Source organism: Pleurodeles waltl, chromosome 12 (assembly GCF_031143425.1).
Source record: "Pleurodeles waltl isolate 20211129_DDA chromosome 12, aPleWal1.hap1.20221129, whole genome shotgun sequence".
Classification (NCBI taxonomy): Eukaryota; Metazoa; Chordata; class Amphibia; order Caudata; family Salamandridae; genus Pleurodeles; species Pleurodeles waltl.
Window position 1 is genome coordinate 8,925,000 of NC_090451.1, and position 20,111 is coordinate 8,945,110.

At 50.4% G+C, this 20,111-nt stretch overlaps 1 protein-coding gene across 3 annotated transcripts in view; it reads left to right on the forward strand.

Annotated features, from left to right (window-relative positions):
* Positions 1–20,111, forward strand: part of LOC138268127 (CTD small phosphatase-like protein 3) — a 173,666-nt gene that overhangs the window by 55,519 nt on the left and 98,036 nt on the right. For all 3 annotated transcript variants that reach the window (XM_069217533.1, XM_069217536.1, XM_069217535.1), the window contains exon 6: positions 16,045–16,156. In XM_069217533.1, coding sequence (XP_069073634.1) covers positions 16,045–16,156 — 112 coding nt within the window. The remainder of the gene's footprint in view (positions 1–16,044; positions 16,157–20,111) is intronic.

The window sequence follows — 20,111 nt, forward strand, 5'->3', positions numbered from 1 at the left end:
CAGTGTCTAAGCAAAACCTTAGACATTGTAAGTGCAGGGTAGCCAGAAGAGTATATGGTCTGGGAGTCTGTCATACACGAACTCCACAGCACCATAATGGCTACACTGAAAACTGGAAAGTTTGGTATCAAACTTCTCAGCACAATAAATGCACACTGATGCCAGTGTGCATTGTATTGTTAAATACACCCAGAGGGCATCTTAGAGATGCCCCCTGAAAACATACCCGACGTCCAGTGTGGGCCGACTAGTTTTGCCAGCCTGCCACACACCAGACATGTTGCTGGCCACATGGGGAGAGTGCCTTTGTCACTCTGTGGTTAGTAACAAAGCCTGTACTGGGTGGAGGTGCTTCTCACCTCCCCCTGCAGGAACTGTAACACCTGGTGGTGAGCCTCAAAGGCTCACCCCCTTTGTTACAGCGCCACAGGGCATCTCAGCTAGTGGAGATGCCCGCCCCCTCCGGCCAAGGCCCCACTTTTGGCGGCAAGGCCGGAGGAGATAATGAGAAAAACAAGGAGGAGTCACTGGCCAGTCAGGACAACCCCTAAGGTGTCCTGAGCTATGGTGACTCTGACTTTTAGAAATCCTCCATCTTGCAGATGGAGGATTCCCCCAATAGGATTAGGGATGTGCCCCCCTCCCCACCGGGAGGAGGCACAAAGAGGGTGTAGTCACCCTCCGGGCTAGTAGCCATTGGCTACTAACCCCCCAGACCTAAACACACCCCTAAATTGAGTATTTAGGGGGCCCCAGAACCTAGGAAGAGAGATTTCGGCAACCTGAAGATGAAGGACTGCTGACCTGAAGCCCTGCAGAGAAGACTGAGACACCAACTGCTTTGGCCCCAGCCCTACCGGCCTGTTTCCCCACTTCAAGAAAAACTGCAACAGCGGCACGTCCCCCATGGTCCAGCGACCTCTGAAGCCTCAGAGGACTACCCTGCATCTAAAAAGACCAAGAACTCCTGAGGACAGCGGCCCTGTTCCAAAGAAACTGCAACTTTGCAACAAAGAAGCAACTTTTAAAGACTACACGTTTCCTGACGGAAGCGTGAGACTTTCCACTCTGTACCCGATGCCCCCGGCTCGACCTGCGGAAAACCAACACTACAGGGAGGACTCCCCGGCGACTGCGAGCCCGTGAGTAGCCAGAGTTGACCCCCCCCCGAGCCCCCACAGCGACGCCTGCAGAGGGAATCCAGAGGCTCCCCCTGACCGCGACTGCCTGCTTCAAAGAACCCGACGCCTGGTAAACCCACTGCACCTGCAGCCCCCAGGACATGAAGGATCTGACCTCCAGTGCAGGAGCGACCCCCAGGTGGCCCTCTCACTAGTCCAGGTGGTGGCTACCCAGAGGAGCCCCCCTTGCCTGCCTGCATCGCTGAAGAGACCCCTGGGTCTCCCATTGAAACCTATTGCAAACCTGATGCCTGTTTGCACTCTGCACCCGGCCGCCCCTGTGCCGCTGAGGGTGTACTTTCTGTGCTGACTTGTGTCCCCCCCCCGGTGCCCTACAAAACCCCCCTGGTCTGCCCTCCGAAGTCACGGGTACTTACCTGCTGGCAGACTGGAACCGGGGCACCCCTATTTCTATTGAAGCCTATGTGTTTTGGGCACCACTTTGACCTCTGCACCTGACCGGCCCTGAGCTGCTGGTGTGGTAACTTTGGGGTTGCCTTGAACCCCTAACGGTGGGCTACCTTGGACCCAACTTTGAACCCTGTAAATGTGTTACTTACCTGTGAAACTAACAAATACTTACCTCCCCCAGGAACTGTTGATTTTTGCAATGTCCATTTTTAAAATAGCTTATTGCCATTTTTGCCAAAACTGTGCATGCTATTGTGATGATTCAAAGTTCCTAAGATACCTGAGTGAAATACCTTTCATTTAAAGTATTGTTTGTAAATCTTTAACTTGTGGTTCTTAAAATAAACTAAGAAAATATATTTTTCTACATAAAAACCTATTGGCCTGGAATTGTCTTTGAGTGTGTGTTCCTCATTTATTGCCTGTATGTGTACAACAAATGCTTAACACTACCCTCTGATAAGCCTACTGTTTGACCACACTACCACAAAATAGAGCATTAGAATGATCTCTTTTTGCCACTATCTTACCTCTAAGGGGAACCAGTGACCAAATAGGAGTTCAACGGGGCTGTAGCCCACTCCTTTTCGGGTACCCCACTGTAGGCGAAAAGGAGGCATGGCAAGAGCACATCCCATCTCCTTCTGAGTTTCTCAGAGAGTCCCATGATCATTCCTTTGAGAGTTTTATTAAACCTCTCAACCAATCCATTTGTTTGTGGATGATAAGGGGTGGTGAACTTGTAGGTAACACCACACTCCTTCCACATTGCCTTGAAGTATGCAGACATAAAGTTACTAACTCTGTCTGATACAACTTCCTTAGAGAAACCCACCCTGGAAAAGATTCCCAGAGAGGGCCTTTGCCACTGCAGGTGCTGTAGTGGTCCTTAAGGGTGTAGCTTCTGAATACCTTGTGGCATGGTCCACCACAACAAGGATGAATCTATTGCCAGAAGCTGTTGGAGGGTCAAGGGGGCCAACTATGTCAACCCCTACCCTTTAAAAGGGCACCCAAACCACTGGCAGTGGGATTAAGGGGGCCTTTGGGGTGCCACCAGTATTGCCCCTGGCTTGGCAGGTGACAAAGGAGCGACAAAACTCCTTTGTGTCGTCTGACATATGGGGCCAGTGAAAATGTGGAACAAATCTGTCCCATGTTTTACTGTGGCCTAAATGCCCAGCCAAGGCAATGTCATGAGCTAGAGTTAGGAGGAATTCCCTGTACTGAAGGGGGATGACCAGTCTCCTGGTGGCAGCAGGTTTAGGGTCCCTTGCTTCAGTATAGAGGACATTATTCTCCCAGTAAACTCTGTGGCTGTCATTGACATCCCTACTCCGCTGTTTGACAGCTTGCTGTCTGAGACCCTCTAGTGTGGGACAGCTCTGCTGAGCCACACTCAGTTCCTCCCTGGCAGGCCCACCTGTGCCCAAACGCTCCTCTGGTGTAGGTTCTGCACAGGGAGAGGATTCCTCTTCCTCAAAAGGGGAATCATCTGGAGAGGGAGGGCTAGTGGACAAGGGTTTGCCCTTCCTACCTGTAGTTTTTGGGAGCACTTGGTCCATTGTTCCAGGATCCAAGTTTCCCTGTCCTCTTTGCTTCTTGGCCTGAGCCCTAGTAAGAGTAAAGATATGGCCAGGAATGCCCAGCATTGCTGCATGAGCCTCCAACGCCACCTCAGCCCAAGCTGAAGTCTCCAAATCATTGCCTAGCAGACATTCTACAGGTAAATCAGTGGCTACCACAACTTTCTTTGGACCAGTAACCCCCTCTCAGTTGAGATTCACAACAGCCACGGGGTTGCTAATAGTGTTGCTATGGGCGTCTGTCACTTGGTACTGATGACCAAGTAGGTGCTGCTCTGGGGCAACCAGTTTTTCCATCACCATTGTGACACTGGCACCTGTGTCCCTGTAGGCCTCAACCTGAACACCATTGATTAGGGGTAGTTGCTTGTACTTACCCATATTAAGGGGACAATCAACTAAGGTGACAAGGTCAATGCCACCATCAGAGACTAAAACAGCCTCAGTGATCTCCCTAACTAGACCAACCCCAACTACATTACCAATGGTGAGCCCAGCTACACCCTTTGATTGGCTATTAGTAGTGCTATTCCCACCACCACTGCTATACTAGGGGCACTAGTGGAAGCAGTAGGGGTTGTGGTGGTGGGAGGATTGGTGTTTCTTTTTGGACAATGAGGATCAGTTACCCATTGACCTTTGGCTTTACAGAGATACACCATGTCTTTTTATTATTGTGAGAAGAGGAGTTGTGCCCCCCACCCCCAGAGGATTTTTGTGGGCCTGATGAAGGCTCGAAGATTTTTTATCTTTGTCCCCACCTTTGTCAGAATACTTACCATCCTTCTTCTTGCCATCCTTGTCACCCCCTGTATGAACTTTTCTGTTCACCCTTGTTCTGACCCATTTGTCAGCCTTCTTTCACAATTCTTGTCCACAAGATACTGATGCAACAAATCAGACACCCAATTATTCAATATATACTCTCTCAGAATCAAGTTATACAGACTTTCATAGTCGGTCACCTTAATGCCATTTAACCAACCTTCTAGGGCCTCCACTGAACAGTCTACAAAATCTGTCCAGTCCTGTGATGACTCCTTTCTAGTCTCTCTGAACTTTATTCTGTATTGTTCAGTGATTATGGCCAGACCATCTAAGAGTGCACTTTTAAGAATGTGGTAGTTATCTGCATCATCTTCCCTGACAATAAGGAGTCTGTCTCTCCCCTTGCCAGAGAAAGATAGTCACAGGATAGCAGCCCACTGAACTTGAGGGACCCTCTGAACTTTACAGGCCCTCTCAAGTGCAGCAAACCACTTGTATGAGTCATCTCCATCCTTGTAAGGAGGGACAACTTTATGCAGATTTCTGGAATCCATTGAGGGTTCCCTAACATTAGAATTCCTGAAACTGCTGCTGCTACCATGAGGAACTAACCCCAAACCCTGCCTTTACTTTTCCACAGGCACAGGCAGGGATTCCCTGTCTAAGGCCAACTGTTGCTGCTGTAGCCTCAGTCTAGCCTCCACGAACCTCAGCTTTCTGAGCTCCCTTTCTAGGGACTAGTCCTCAGGGTTAGAATTGTGGGATACTTCTGAGCTAGAAGTAACATTGGAATTGGCAGAGGCTGATCTTTCCCTAACGTGAGCCACCCTAGTGTCCTAGCCATTAGGTGTGAAGGTAGCCCTACTAGTGTGTGAACCCTTCCCACTCTGTTACAAGAGGGGCTTTATTGACAGAAAGATCAGTGGAAGGACCCTCCCTAGGATTATCAGTGTGCTCCTCGGAGCCTGCCTGGTTGGAATCTTCCTCAACTCCCCCATCTGGCTGATCCTGACCAGTGCTAAGTCCCTGGTCATCCTTCAGGAGAATATTTAAAGGGAATTCCTTGTTGGGGTTCTTCCCAATCCCTAAACTTATTTCAATACAGAGACCCCTCAAACTTTTAAAGTTAAGATTCTCATAGGTTGGTTTCACAACTCTAGGGGTAGCTTCTACAGAAGACCTATTGAAATGAAAAGTTTAGGAAAGTGAGTAAAAAGTTAGTAGACTAACAGATCTAACTTATTAGAGAAAATAAAACTTTTCAGAAACTTTGTAAAACTTTTACAAAGTTTAAGGAACTATTTAGAAATTACTTCTAGGTATAGATTATGTATAGCTCTAAGTATTGGAGCAAGCTTTTCTTGTAAAAAGCACTAGTAACAAAGTGGTAAAGCAATTGCAAGTACTTGTCCCACCACTAATGTAGGAGGCTGGCCTGGTTTGTAGTGGGTACCTTGAGTACTTACACCTTATACCAGGTCCAGTTATCCCTTATTAGTGAAATGTAATAGTGTTCTAGCAGCTTAGGCTGATAGAAGGTAGCTATAGCAGAGCAGCTTAGGCTGAACTAGGAGACATGCAAAGCTCCTGCAATACCACTTATAGTTACACAGTACTTATACACAAGTAAAGACAATACTCGGTGTTACCAAAAATAAAGGTATTTATCTGGGTGACACAGTACCAAAAATATCTTAGAGGCAATACTCCTTCTGGGGGTAAGTATTATACACAATATATACACTAGACACCAAAATATGGTAAGTAATTAGACATAGGATAGGAAATGCTATAGAATGCAATGGGAGAAAATAGGTCTAGTGGCAACACAAACCATGTACTAAGAAAGTGGAATGCGAATCACGAATAATCTTGGATGCAGAGGTGTGATGGCACAATGGACAGCTCTGAGTGGCCAGTGCCAGCAGGTGACGTCAGAGACCCCTCCTGATAGGTACTTACATTTTCTCTGTAGCCAATCCTCCTCTGAGAGCTATTTAGGGTCTCTCCTGTGGTCATCTGTGAGAAGGTAGCCTCTTTCTAGCCTTGTTACCCCCACTTTTGGCCTGTTTGTGAGTGTATGTCAGGGTGTTTGTCACTGTTTTCACTGTCTCACTGGGATCCTGATAGCCAGGCCTCAGTGCTCATAGTGAAAACACTATGTTTTCAGTATGTTTGTTATGTGTCACTGGGATCCTGCTGGTCAGGACCCCAGTGCTCATAAGTTTGTGGCCTATATGTATGTGTCACTGGGACCCTGTCACACAGGGCCCCAGTGCTCATAGGTGTGCATGTATATGTTCCCTGTGTGGTGCCTAACTGTCTCACTGAGGCTCTGCTAACCAGAACCTCAGTGGTTATGCTCTCTCATTACTTTCAAATTGTCACTAACAGGCTAGTGACCAATTTTACCAATTTACATTGGCTTACTGGAACACCCTTATAATTCCCTAGTATATGGTACTGAGGTACCCAGGGTATTGGGGTTCCAGGAGATCCCTATGGGCTGCAGCATTTCTTTTGCCACCCATAGGGAGCTCTGACAATTCTTACACAGGCCTGCCACTGCAGCCTGAGTGAAATAACGTCCACGTTATTTCACAGCCATTTTACACTGCACTTAAGTAACTTATAAGTCACCTATATGTCTAACCTTTACCTGGTAAAGGTTAGGTGCAAAGTTACTTAGTGTGAGGGCACCCTGGCACTAGCCAAGGTGCCCCCACATTGTTCAGAGCCAATTCACTGAACTTTGTGAGTGCGGGGACACCATTACACGCGTGCACTACATATAGGTCACTACCTATATGTAGCTTCACCATGGTAACTCCGAATATGGCCATGTAACATGTCTATGATCATGGAATTGCCCCCTCTATGCCATCCTGGCATTGTTGGTACAATTCCATGATCCCAGTGGTCTGTAGCACAGACTCTGGTACTGCCAGACTGCCCTTCCTGGGGTTTCACTGCAGCTGCTGCTGCTGCCAACCCCTCAGACAGGCAGCTGCCCTCCTGGGGTCCAGCCAGGCCTGGCCCAGGATGGCAGAACAAAGAACTTCCTCTGAGAGAGGGTGTGACACCCTCTCCCTTTGGAAAATGGTGTGAAGGCAGGGGAGGAGTAGCCTCCCCCAGCCTCTGGAAATGCTTTGTTGGGCACAGAGGTGCCCAATTCTGCATAAGCCAGTCTACACCGGTTCAGGGACCCCTTAGCCCCTGCTCTGGCGCGAAACTGGACAAAGGAAAGGGGAGTGACCACTCCCCTGACCTGCACCTCCCCTGGGAGGTGTCCAGAGCTCCTCCAGTGTGCTCCAGACCTCTGCCATCTTGGAAACAGAGGTGCTGCTGGCACACTGGACTGCTCTGAGTGGCCAGTGCCACCAGGTGACGTCAGAGACTCCTGCTGATAGGCTCCTTCAGGTGTTAGTAGCCTTTCCTCTCTCCTAGGTAGCCAAACCCTCTTTTCTGGCTATTTAGGGTCTCTGTCTCTGGGGAAACTTTAGATAACGAATGCATGAGCTCAGCCGAGTTCCTCTGCATCTCTCTCTTCACCTTCTGATAAGGAATCGACCGCTGACCGCGCTGGAAGCCTGCAAACCTGCAACATAGTAGCAAAGACGACTACTGCAACTCTGTAACGCTGATCCTGCCGCCTTCTCGACTGTTTTCCTGCTTGTGCATGCTGTGGGGGTAGTCTGCCTCCTCTCTGCACCAGAAGCTCCGAAGAAATCTCCCGTGGGTCGACGGAATCTTCCCCCTGCAACCGTAGGCACCAAAAAGCTGCATTACCGGTCCCTTGGGTCTCCTCTCAGCACGACGAGCGAGGTCCCTCGAATCCAGCGACACCGTCCAAGTGACCCCCCACAGTCCAGTGACTCTTCAGCCCAAGTTTGGTGGAGGTAAGTCCTTGCCTCACCTCGCTGGGCTGCATTGCTGGGAACCGCGACTTTGCAAGCTACTCTGGCCCCTGTGCACTTCCGGCGGAAATCCTTCGTGCACAGCCAAGCCTGGGTCCACGGCACTCTAACCTGCATTGCACGACTTTCTAAGTTGGTCTCCGGCGACGTGGGACTCCTTTGTGCAACTTCGGCGAGCACCGTTTCACGCATCCTCGTAGTGCCTGTTTCTGGCACTTCTCCGGGTGCTATCTGCTTCAGTGAGGGCTCTTTGTCTTGCTCGACGTCCCCTCTCTCTGCAGGTCCAATTTGCGACCTCCTGGTCCCTCCTGGGCCCCAGTAGCGTCCAAAAACGCCAAACGCACGATTTGCGTGTAGCAAGGCTTGTTGGCGTCCATCCGGCGGGAAAACACTTCTGCACGACTCTCCAAGGCGTGGGGGATCCATCCTCCAAAGGGGAAGTCTCTAGCCCTTGTCGTTCCTGCAGTATTCACAGTTCTTCAGCCTAGTAAGAGCTTCTTTGCACCAACCGCTGGCATTTCTTGGGCATCTGCCCATCTCCGAGTTGCTTGTGACTTTTGGACTTGGTCCCCTTGTTCCACAGGTACCCTCAGTCAGGAATCCATCGTTGTTGCATTGCTGAGTTGTGTTTTCCTTGCATTTTCCCTCTAACACGACTATTTTGTCCTTAGGGGAACTTTAGTGCACTTTGCACTCACTTTTCAGGGTCTTGGGGAGGGTTATTTTTCTAACTCTCACTATTTTCTAATAGTCCCAGCGACCCTCTACAAGGTCACATAGGTTTGGGGTCCATTCGTGGTTCGCATTCCACTTTTGGAGTATATGGTTTGTGTTGCCCCTATCCCTATGTTTCCCCATTGCATCCTATTGTAACTATACATTGTTTGCACTGTTTTCTAAGACTATACTGCATATTTTTGCTATTGTGTATATATATCTTGTGTATATTTCCTATCCTCTCACTGAGGGTACACTCTAAGATACTTTGGCATATTGTCATAAAAATAAAGTACCTTTATTTTTAGTATAACTGTGTATTGTGTTTTCTTATGATATTGTGCATATGACACTAAGTGGTACTGTAGTAGCTTCACACGTCTCCTAGTTCAGCCTAAGCTGCTCTGCTAAGCTACCATTATCTATCAGCCTAAGCTGCTAGACACCCTATACACTAATAAAGGATTACTGGGCCTGGTGCAAGGTGCAAGTACCCCTTGGTACTCACTACAAGCCAGTCCAGCCTCCTACAGCATCTCACCAGATAACGAATGCAAGAGCTCACCAGAGTTCCTCTCCACTTCGACTTCTGCCAAGGATCGACCGCTGACTGCTCCAGGACGCCTGCATAACCGCAACAAAGTAGCAAGAAGACTACCAGCAACATTGTAGCGCCTCATCCTGCCGGCTTTCTCAACTGTTTCCTGGTGGTGCATGCTCTGTGGGCTGTCTGCCTTCACCCTACACTGGAAGCCAAGAAGAAATCTCCCGTGGGTTGACGGAATCTTCCCCCTGCTAACGCAGGCACCAAACGTTTGCATCACCGGTCCTCTGGGTCCCCTCTCATCCTGATGAGGGTGGTCCCTGGAACACAGGAGCTGGGTCCAAGTGTCTTTGACAGTCCAATGGCCCTTCTGTCCAAATTTGGTGGAGGTGTGTCCTTGCCTCTCCACGCCAGACAGTAATCCTGTGAACTGCAGCTGCTCGGGCTTCTGTGCACTTTTGCAAGACTTCCTTTGTGCACAGCCTAGCCCAGGTCCCCAGCACTCCGTCCTGCTTTGCCCAACTCGCTGAGTTGGACTCCGACATCGTGGGGCCCTCTTTTGTTGTGCTGAGACGACTGCCGTGCTCAGATCTTCTAAGTGCCTGTTCAGGTGCTTCTGCGGGTGCTGCCTGCTTCTGCGTGGGCTCTCTGTGTTGCTGAGCGCCCCCTCTGTCTCCTCCTCCAAGGAGCGACCTCCTGGTCCTTCCTGGGACCCAGCAGCACCCAAAATCCTCAACCGCAACTCTTGCAGCTAGCAAGGCTTGTTTGCGGTCTTTCTGCGTGGAAACAACTCTGCATCCTCCAACACGCCGTGGGATATCTTCTGACCAAAGGGGAAGTTCCTGGCACCTTCCGTTGTTGCAGAATCTTCGGCTTCTTCCACCCGGAGGCAGCCCTTTTGCACCTTCATCCGGGGTTTAGTGGGTTCCTGCCCCCCTGGACACTTGCGTGACTCTTGGACTTGGTCCTCAGGTCCAGGAATCCGTCTTCAGTGTTTTGCAGTCAGTTGTTGTCCTTGCAGAATCCCCTATCTCGACTTTACTGTCTTTCTGGGGTAGGAGGGTAATTTACTCCTACTTTTCAGGGTCTTGGGGTGGAGTATCTTGGACACCCTTAGTGTTTTCTTACACTCCCAGCGACCCTCTACACACTACACTAGGCCTGGGGTCCATTCATGGTTCGCATTCCACTTTTGGAGTATATGGTTTGTGTTGCCCCTAGGCCTATTTCTCCCTATTGCATTCTATTGTGATTCTACATTGTTTGCACTACTTTTCTAACTGTTACTTACCTGTTTTTGGTTTGTGTGCATACAAATTGTGTATATTACTTACCTCCTAAGGGAGTATATCCCCTGAGATACTTTTGGCATATTGTAACTAAAATAAATTACCTTTATTTTTAGTAACTCTGAGTATTGTGCTTTATTATGATATAGTGCTATATGATATAAGTGGTATAGAAGGAGCTTTGCATGTCTCCTAGTTCACCCTAAGCCGCTCTGCTACAGCTACCTCTATCAGCCTAAGCTGCTAGAACACTAGTAATCTACTAATAAGGGATAACTGGACCTGGCACAAGGTGTAAGTACCACAAGGTACCCACTATAAGCCAGGCCAGCCACCTACAGGGTGCTCTCAGCACTTCAGAGAGCCCTCAGTTGACCACACAGCACCCACGGGAGTCCCAGGACACTGGGACAAAATAGGTGCAAAATGCGGTTGGTGCAGCACTACAAAGGAAGGTTCCATGCTGCCGGGTATCAACTCAGCGAGTTGAGTGTCACAGGATAGAGTGCTGGGAATCTGGGCCAGGTTGTGCATGAAGGAATTTTGCTACTAGTGCACAGAGGCCTCAGGAGGTGAAGAAGACTGTAGGAAAGTACCATCTTTCTTGGCATGTTACCCCCAATTTTACATGTATGTCAGCATGTTTTTGCCTGTCTAACTAGGATCCTGCTAGCCAGGACCCCACTGCTCACAGTTTGTGGCCTAACTAAATGTGTAAGCCTGTGTAGTGAATAACTGTGTCACTGAGGCTCTGCTAACCAGAACCTCAGTGCTTATGCTCTCTCTCTGCCTTTAAATGTGTCACTATAGGCTAGTGACCACTTTTACCAATTTCAATTGGCATACTGGAACACCCTTATAATTCCCTAGTTGATGGTATCTAGGTACCCAGGGTATTGGGCTTCCAGGAGATCCATATGGGCTGCAGCATTTATTTTGCCACCCATAGGGAGCTCAGACAAACCCTTACACAGGACTGCCACTGCAGCCTGAGTGAAATAACGCACACGTTATTTCACAGCCATTTTCACTAAACTTAAGTAACTCATAAGTCACCTATATGTCTAACCTTCACTTTCTGAAGGTTAGGTGCAAAGTAACTAAGTGTAAGGGCACTCTTGCACTAGCAAAGGTACCCCCACATACTACAGGGCCATTTCCCCAGACTTTGTGAATGGGGGGACACCATTACATGCATGCACTACATATAGGTCAATACCTATATGTAGCTTCACAATGGTAACCCGAATATGGCCATGTAACATGTCTAAGATCATGGAACTGTCCCCCCATTCCAAATCTGGTATTGGGGAGCCAATTCCATGCATCCCCGGGGCTCCACTATGGACCCCCAGTACTGCCAAACCAGCTCTCTGGGGTTTTCTCTGCAGCTACAGTTGCTGCCACCCCACAGACTGGGTTCTGCCCTCCTGGGGTCTGGGCAGCCCAGTCCCAGAAAGGCAGAACAAAGAATTTCCTCTGAGAGAGGGTGTTACACCCTCTCTCTTTGGAAATAGGTGTTAAATGCTGGGGAGGTGTAGCCTCTCCCAGCCTCTGGAAATGCTTTGAAGGGCACAGATGGTGCCCTCCTTGCATAAGCCAGTCTACACCGGTTCAGGGAGCCCCCAGGCCCTGCACTGGCGCGAAACTGGACAAAGGAAAGGAGAGTGGCCACTACCCTGTCCATCACCACCCCAGGGGTGGTGCCCAGAGCTCCTCCAGTGTGTCTCAGATCTCTGCCATCTTGTTTTCAGAGGTGTGGGGGCACTCTGGAGGCCTCTGAGTGGCCAGTGCCAGCAGGTGACGTCAGAGACTCCTCCTGATAGGTGCATACATGACTAGGTGGCCAATCATCCTCTGAGGGCTATTAAGGGTCTCTCCAGTGGGCTTTTCCTCAGATTACGACTTGCAAGGATTCATCAGGGTTCCTCTGCACTTCTCTCTTCGACTTTTGCCAAGGATCGACCGCTGACTGCTCCAGGACACCTGCAAAACTGCAAGAAGACTACCAGTGACATTGTAGCACCTAATCCTGCTGGCTTTCTAGACTGTTTCCTGGTGGTGCATGCTCTGGGGGCTGCCTGCCTTCACCCTGCACTGGAAGCCACGAAGAAATCTCCCGTGGGTCGACAGAATCTTCCCCCTGCTCCAGCAGGCACCAAACTTCAGCTTCACCAGTACTCTGGTCCCCTCTCATCCTGACGAGCGTGGCCCCTGGAACACAGGTGGTGGACCCAAGTGACCCAGACTGTCCAGAGGTCCAACTGTCCGAATTTGGAAGAGGTAAGTCCTTGCCTCCCCTCACCAGACAGTATTCCTGTGCACCGTGGGATCTGCAGCTACAAGGGCTTCTGTGCACATTTCCAAGAAATCCTGCATGCACAGCCGAGCCTAGGTCCCCAGTACACCGTCCTGCGATTCTCTTCTCCCTGAGTTGATCTCTGGTGTCGTGGGACCTCTCTTTGCAGTGTTAAGACGACCGCCGTGTTCAGACTTCTTGAGCCCATGTTCAAATCACCCTTTCACTTTAGCTCACTATAAGCCAGCCGTTTGGTGGGCCCTCCTAGGCCAGATGGAAGGGTGCAGGTATCTGTGAGGGCACACCTGCATGAGCAGAGGTGCCTCTATGAACTCCAGCTCCATTCCCCTGGAGTTTGTAAGAGCTGGTTTGGCAGTACCCAGGGTCCATAGTGGAGCCCCGGGGATGCATGGAATTGGCTACCCAATACCATATTTGGAATGGGGGGACAATTCCATGATCTTAGACATGTTACATGGCCATATTCGGAGTTACCATTGTGAAGCTACATATAGGTATTGACCTATATGTAGTGAACGCGTGTAATGGTGTCCCCGCACTCACAAAGTCCGGGGAAATGGCCCTGAACTATGTGGGGGCACCTTTGCTAGTGCAAGGTTGCCCTCATACTTATTAACTTTGCACCTAACCTTCAGCAAGTGAAGGTTAGACATATAGGTGACTTATAAGTTACTTAAGTGCAGTGAAAATGGCTGTGAAATAACATGTGCGTTATTTCACTCGGGCTGCAGTGGCAGTCCTGTGTAAAGGTTTGTCTGAGCTTCCTATGGGTGGCAAAAGATGCTGCAGCCCATAGGGATCGCCTGGAACCCCAATACCCTGGGTACCTATGTACCATATACTAGGGAATTATAATGGTTTTCCAGTGTGCCAATTGAAATTGGTAAAAGTGGTCACTAGCCTATAGTGACAAATTTAAAGGCAGAGAGAGCATAAGCACTGAGGTTCTCGTTAGCAGAGCCTCAGTGACACAGTTAGTCACTACACAGGTATACACATTCAGGCCACAAACTGAGCACTGGGGTCCTGGCTAGCAGGATCCCAGTGAGACAGGCAAAAACAAACTGACATACATGTAAAAATGGGGGTAACATGCCAGGCAAGATGGTACTTTCCTACACCTCCCCTCCCACCAAACGAGGGACAATAAGGCTAACCTTGCCCAGATGAGTCTTCATTGTTTAAGCCATAAGAGGTTTGTGGTCTGTTTGAACAATCAAGTGAGTATCAAAGAGGTATGGTCTCAACTTTTTCAAGGCCCAGACCACAGCACCGTCTCCCAAGCTGGACAGAGGATCAAGGGGACCACTCCAGACCACCACCTGTGATGCAGGATCCACACAGTTTCAGAGGAGACCGAGCCGGACGTTTTTGTTAAAAGTGCCTGCGGATGCAGGGGAGTGACTGCTTCACTCCAAGGGAGATTCCTTTTTGCTTCCTAGTGCAGTTGGTCTTGCCGACCCCAGAGGATGCACAGCCGTAAAAAATGTTGCAGTTGCTAGAAGGAGCCAGAGAAACAATGTTGCAAATCGAGGTTGTTTCGAGTGTTGCAGTCTTGTCGGTTCCTGAAGAGCCCAGTTGTGGTTTCAGTGGCCTGAAGATGAAGTAAACGATGCAGAGGAGTTCTTGTGGAGTCTTGTACATTGAATCTGGGGACCCACCCACAAGGGAGTCCCTAATTAGCCCTAAGAGGGGGTTCGGTCACCTAGCATGGTGACCACCTATCAGTAGGGGGCTCTGATGTTACCTGCATGACCTGGCCACTCAGATGCACCTTGGGACCTCTGCACAACTTGGTTTCAAGGTGGCAGAATCGAGTGGTCACCTGGAGGAGCTCTGGGCACCACCACTGGGATGGTGATAGACTGGAGTGGTCACTCCCCTTTCCTTTGTCCAGTTTCATGCTAGAGCGGGGACTGGGGCAAACTGGTTTATGCAAGGATGGCACCAAATGTGCCATTCGAAGCACACATGTGGCTTGGGGAGTCTACCCCTCCAAAGCCTTGTAATACCTATTTCCAAGAGAGAGGGTATTGCCTCCCTTTCCCACAGGAAATCCTTTCTTCTTCCTTCCCTGGCTTGAGCTGGTCAAGCAGCAGGAGGCCAGAAACCTGACTGAGGGGTGGCAGCATTGTGGGCTGCTTGGAAAACCCTAGAAGACTGGTAGAGGAATACTGGGGGGGTTGGGGGGGGAGGTTCTCTGAGGAGTACCCAGAGTCCATGGAATCATACAACCAATACTGGCAACAGTATTGGGGTATGATTCTGACATGTTTGATACCAAACATGTCTAGTTACCATTATGTAGCTGGACATAGGTAGTCTCCAGTACACAGGTAAAAATAGCTTCTCTGCACTTACGAAGTCCAGTGCAATGGAACTGGAGTTCGCAGGGGCACCTTTGCTCATGCGGGAGTGCCTTCACACACAGGTACTTGCAGTGCTTAATTTGTGTTTGTTGTTTCCGGTGCTGAGCACTGGCACTTAGTTTTGAGGGCCGGCGCTTGGTCTTCTACCTCAAGCATTTGCTGCGAGCAAAAGACTCATTCGGGAAAGACGGAGGAAGAGAAAACCGATAGAGCGCCATAAAGGGAGGAAGCTGCAAGAGTGAGCTGAATGGGCAGGGACTGGCTTTAAATGGATTGAAGAGGCCTGAGATGGCTTCAGGGTCACGCTGCCTCAGTATTCTGTGTTCGCACATCTAATTGCATCAGCCGCATGTTTAAGAAGAGGGCTTTGGGCACTGGCACCTTTTTGTTTACGAATGAAGCACTGGGTACTTGCACCCTGCCCTCTGGGCTAGGGGGGCCTACCATAGGGGTGACTTAGTGACCTGTAGTGAAAGGGTGTATGCACCTTTTCAAGCAGGCTGCAATGGCAGACCTTCAGACACATTTTGCATGGGCTTCCATGGGTGGCATAATGCATTCTGCAGCTCATGGGGGAGCACTCGTGTCCCACTGCCCTGGTTACCCAAGTACCATAGACTATGAACTTAGTATGCCAATTGTGGAGTGCACAAAGGTCCTAAGTAACCAAATTTAGAGGGAGAGAGCACAGTCACTGGGCTTCTGGTTAGAAGGATCCCAGTGAAAAGCAGGCAAAAAGGGGGGGGGGGCAACCATGCCAAAAAGAGGGGACTTTTGTACACCCGGCCCGTTACTTCCCTTGGTGCCAGGCCCGTTGCCTATCTTGCTACCCTGCCAACACCTCTGTAATAGTGCAGTATGAAAGATGGTCAGTTGATGGCACCAGACCTAACACCATTGTTCGTAACTCTACACTTCTCACAGAGTGCTCTTCTTTTTCAGATATTCCTTCATCTACAATCTGCCCCCACCTTCAGACAGCCCCTCCCTGAAAAGGAAAGACATCCCGTTCAAGACCCGCAGCGCACCTGAGAACACCCTGGTCCTGGACCTGGTAATTCATAAAACTCTTGTGTATTTGGGGCAGGAGGCCTTGCAACCTGGTGCCGGGTTACATAGGGGACTTGGGAACCGAGGGCAGACCAGGGTGAAAGCCAGGGGGGCCCAGAGAAGGAAGTGGGGACTGGGATAGTGATGAACACAAGTTCATGCCATGGGACGTTTGGGAAACTTGACAACTAGTTAAAGAGAGAATAGGGAGAGTTAAAGGGCATAGAAGCCAATGCCCTGAGAACTCTGGAAATATGTATGCCAGTGCAAAGGTGGGCAGAGCAGTGACTGGAAAGGGGGTTCCTGCCAGCAGGGTGCAGAATACTGAGGGTACTAGTGGCATGGACTGGGTGGAAGAAGCAGGAGGGTAAAAAAGGCACTGCAGGGATGAGAGTTGAGTACAGGCAGAGTGAGTATGAGGAAACTTGCTCTTGAGTCCGTGTCCTGTGGAGTACTCTGAGGATCAGTACTGTGGTAGTTACCTTGTAGCATCTGTTTGGTCCCCCTAGCAGACCTCTTACATAAGGTGGATATGTCTCTACACGCATGGTAACAATATGCGCCTTATTTTTCAAACCTCAGCAGTCAATAACCCTTAAAGAATGTCTGCATCCGTTCACTTTCACCTGGAAACATTCTCACTAAAGTTTGATTGGATATCCAATAATTTCTTTCTCTTCAATCCATCAAAAATGGAAATATTGATCAAAAAGATGATCTTGCAAAACATGCAGCCATCCACCCACCCCAAATTCTGTGCCTTGTTCTATGGTGGGCACATAGCTGGACTCTGACCTCAACCCAGAACATCAGGTCTACAGAGTAGTGCCGTACATTGATAATAGCTCCCGTATGTCTGCCCTACTGGCATAGGTTCAACCTGGCCTGGAATACGGAAATACAGGCACCCATGGCTTCCAGATCACCTCAACTGGTCAGAACTGAGCTGTAGGATGGATCACCAGCACATCCCCCCACACGTGCACCACTCTCCAGCTCTTAGGTGTCTGCATTGGTACAGATTTTATGTAAGGCAATGGTAACCCAAGACTGGTAATCCATGTTGCTATTCTGCGCTCCTAAAACTGGTAATCCATGCTGCTGTTCTGCGCTCCCAGCACTAGAAATCCATGCTGCTGTTCTGTGCTCCCAAGACTGGTAATCCATGCTGCTGTTCTGCGCTCCCAGCACTGGTAATCCATGCTGCTGTTCTGCGCTCCCAGCACTGGTAATCCATGCTGCTGTTCTGCGCTCCCGACACTGGTAATCCATGCACCTGTTCTGCGCTCCCGACACTGGTAATCCATGCTGCTGTTCTGCGCTCCCAGCACTGGTAATCCATGCTGCTGTTCTGCACTCCCAGCACTGGCAACCCATGCTGCTGTTCTGCACTCCCAGCACTGGAAACCCATGCTGCTGTTCTGCACTCCCAGCACTGGTAATCCATGCTGCTGTTCTGAGGTCCCAGCACTGGTAATCCATACTGCTGTTCTGCACTCCCAGCACTGGTAATCCATGCTGCTGTTCTGCACTCCCAGCACTGGTAATCCATGCTGCTGTTCTGCGCTCCCAGCACTGGTAATCCATGCTGTTGTTCTGCACTCCCAGCACTGGTAATCCATGCTGCTGTTCGACCTCCCAGCACTGGTAATCCATGCTGCTGTTCTGCACTCCCAGCACTAGAAATCCATGCTGCTGTTCGACCTCCCAGCACTGGTAATCCATGGTGCTGTTCTGTGCTCCCAGCACTGGTAATCCATGGTGCTGTTCTGTGCTCCCAGCACTGGTAATCCATGGTGCTGTTCTGTGCTCCCAGCACTGGTAATCCATGGTGCTGTTCTGCGCTCCCAGCACTGGTAATCCATGGTGCTGTTCTGCGCTCCCAGCACTGGTAACCCATGCTGCTGTTCTGCGCTCCCAGCACTGGTAACCCATAACCCATGCTGCTGTTCTGCGCTCCCAGCCCTGGTAACCCATGCTGCTGTTCTGCGCTCCCAGCACTGGTAACCCATGCTGCTGTTCTGCGCTCCCAGCACTGGTAACCCATGCTGCTGTTCTGCGCTCCCAGCACTGGTAACCCATGCTGCTGTTCTGCGCTCCCAGCACTGGTAACCCATGCTGCTGTTCTGCACTCCCAAGACTGGTAATCCATGCTGCTGTTCTGCACTCCCAAGACTGGTAATCCATGCTGCTGTTCTGCAGCCCCGGCACTGGTAATCTATGCTGATGTTCGAGCTCCCAGCACTGGTAATCCATGGTGCTGTTCTGCACTCCCAGCACTGGTAATCCATGCTGCTGTTCTGCACTCCCAGTACTGGTAACCCATGCTGCTGTTCTGGGCTCCCAGCACTGGTAATCCATTCTGCTGTTCTGCGCTCCCAGCACTGGTAACCCATGCTGCTGTTCTGAGGTCCCAGCACTGGTAAACCATGCTGCTGTTCTGCGCTCCCAGCACTGGTAACCCATGCTGCTGTTCTGCGCTCCCATCACTGGTAACCCATGCTGCTGTTCTGCGCTCCCAGCACTGGTAACCCATGCTGCTGTTCTGCGCTCCCAGCACTGGTAACCCATGCTGCTGTTCTGCGCTCCCAGCACTGGTAATCCATGCTGCTGTTTGACCTCCCAGCACTGGTAATCCATGCTGCTGTTCTGCGCTTCCAGCACTGGTAATCCATGCTGCTGTTCTGCGCTCCCAGCACTGGTAATCCATGCTGCTGTTCTGCGCTCCCAAGACTGGTAATCCATGCTGCTGTTCTGCGCTTCCAGGACTGGTAATCCATGCTGCTGTTCTGCACTCCCAAGACTGGTAATCCATGCTGCTGTTCTGCAGCCCCGGCACTGGTAATCTATGCTGATGTTCGAGCTCCCTGCACTGGTAATCTATGCTGATGTTCGAGCTCCCTGCACTGGTAATCTATGCTGATGTTCGAGCTCCCAGCACTGGTAATCCATGGTGCTGTTCTGCACTCCCAGCACTGGTAATCCATGCTGCTGTTCTGCACTCCCAGCACTGGTAATCCATGCTGCTGTTCTGCGCTCCCGACACTGGTAATCCATGCTGCTGTTCGAGCTCCCAGCACTGGTAATCCATGCTGCTGTTCGAGCTCCCAGCACTGGTAATCCATGCTGCTGTTCGAGCTCCCAGCACTGGTAATCCATGCTGCTGTTCAGCACTCCCAAAACTGGTAATCCATGCTGTTGTTCTGCGCTCCCAGAACTGGTAACCCATGCTGCTGTTCTGCGCTCCCAGCACTGATAATCCATGCTGCTGTTCGAGCTCCCAGCACTGGTAATCCATGCTGCTGTTCTGCGCTCCCAGCACTGGTAATCCATGCTGCTGTTCTGTGCCCCCAGCACTGGTAATCCATGCTGCTGTTCTGTGCCCCCAGCACTGGTAATCCGTGCTGCTGTTCTGTGCCCCCAGCTCTGGTAATCCGTGCTGCTGTTCTGCGCTCCCAGCACTGGTAATCCGTGCTGCTTTTCTGCGCTCCCAGCTCTGGTAATCCATGCTGCTTTTCTGCGCTCCCAGCTCTGGTAATCCATGCTGCTTTTCTGCGCTCCCAGCTCTGGTAATCCATGCTGCTGTTCTGCGCTCCCAGCACTGGTAATCCATGCTGCTGTTCTGCGCTCCCAGCACTGGTAATCCATGCTGCTGTTCTGCGCTCCCAGCACTGGTAATCCATGCTGCTGTTCTGCGCTCCCAAGACTGGTAATCCATGCTGCTGTTCTGCGCTCCCGACACTGGTAATCCATGCTGCTGTTCTGCGCTCCCAAAACTGGTAATCCATGCTGCTGTTAGAGCTTCCGTCTTCTACATTCAGCATTAACCTGGCAGACAGAGAGGAGCAATCTCTGAAAACTTCTGTGTTTGTCTGACTGCACCTCTCCTCAGCCATATGGGCCCCCGCTTGCATCCAGACGGGCCCCCTGCTTGCATCCCGACTGGCCGGCACACCTTG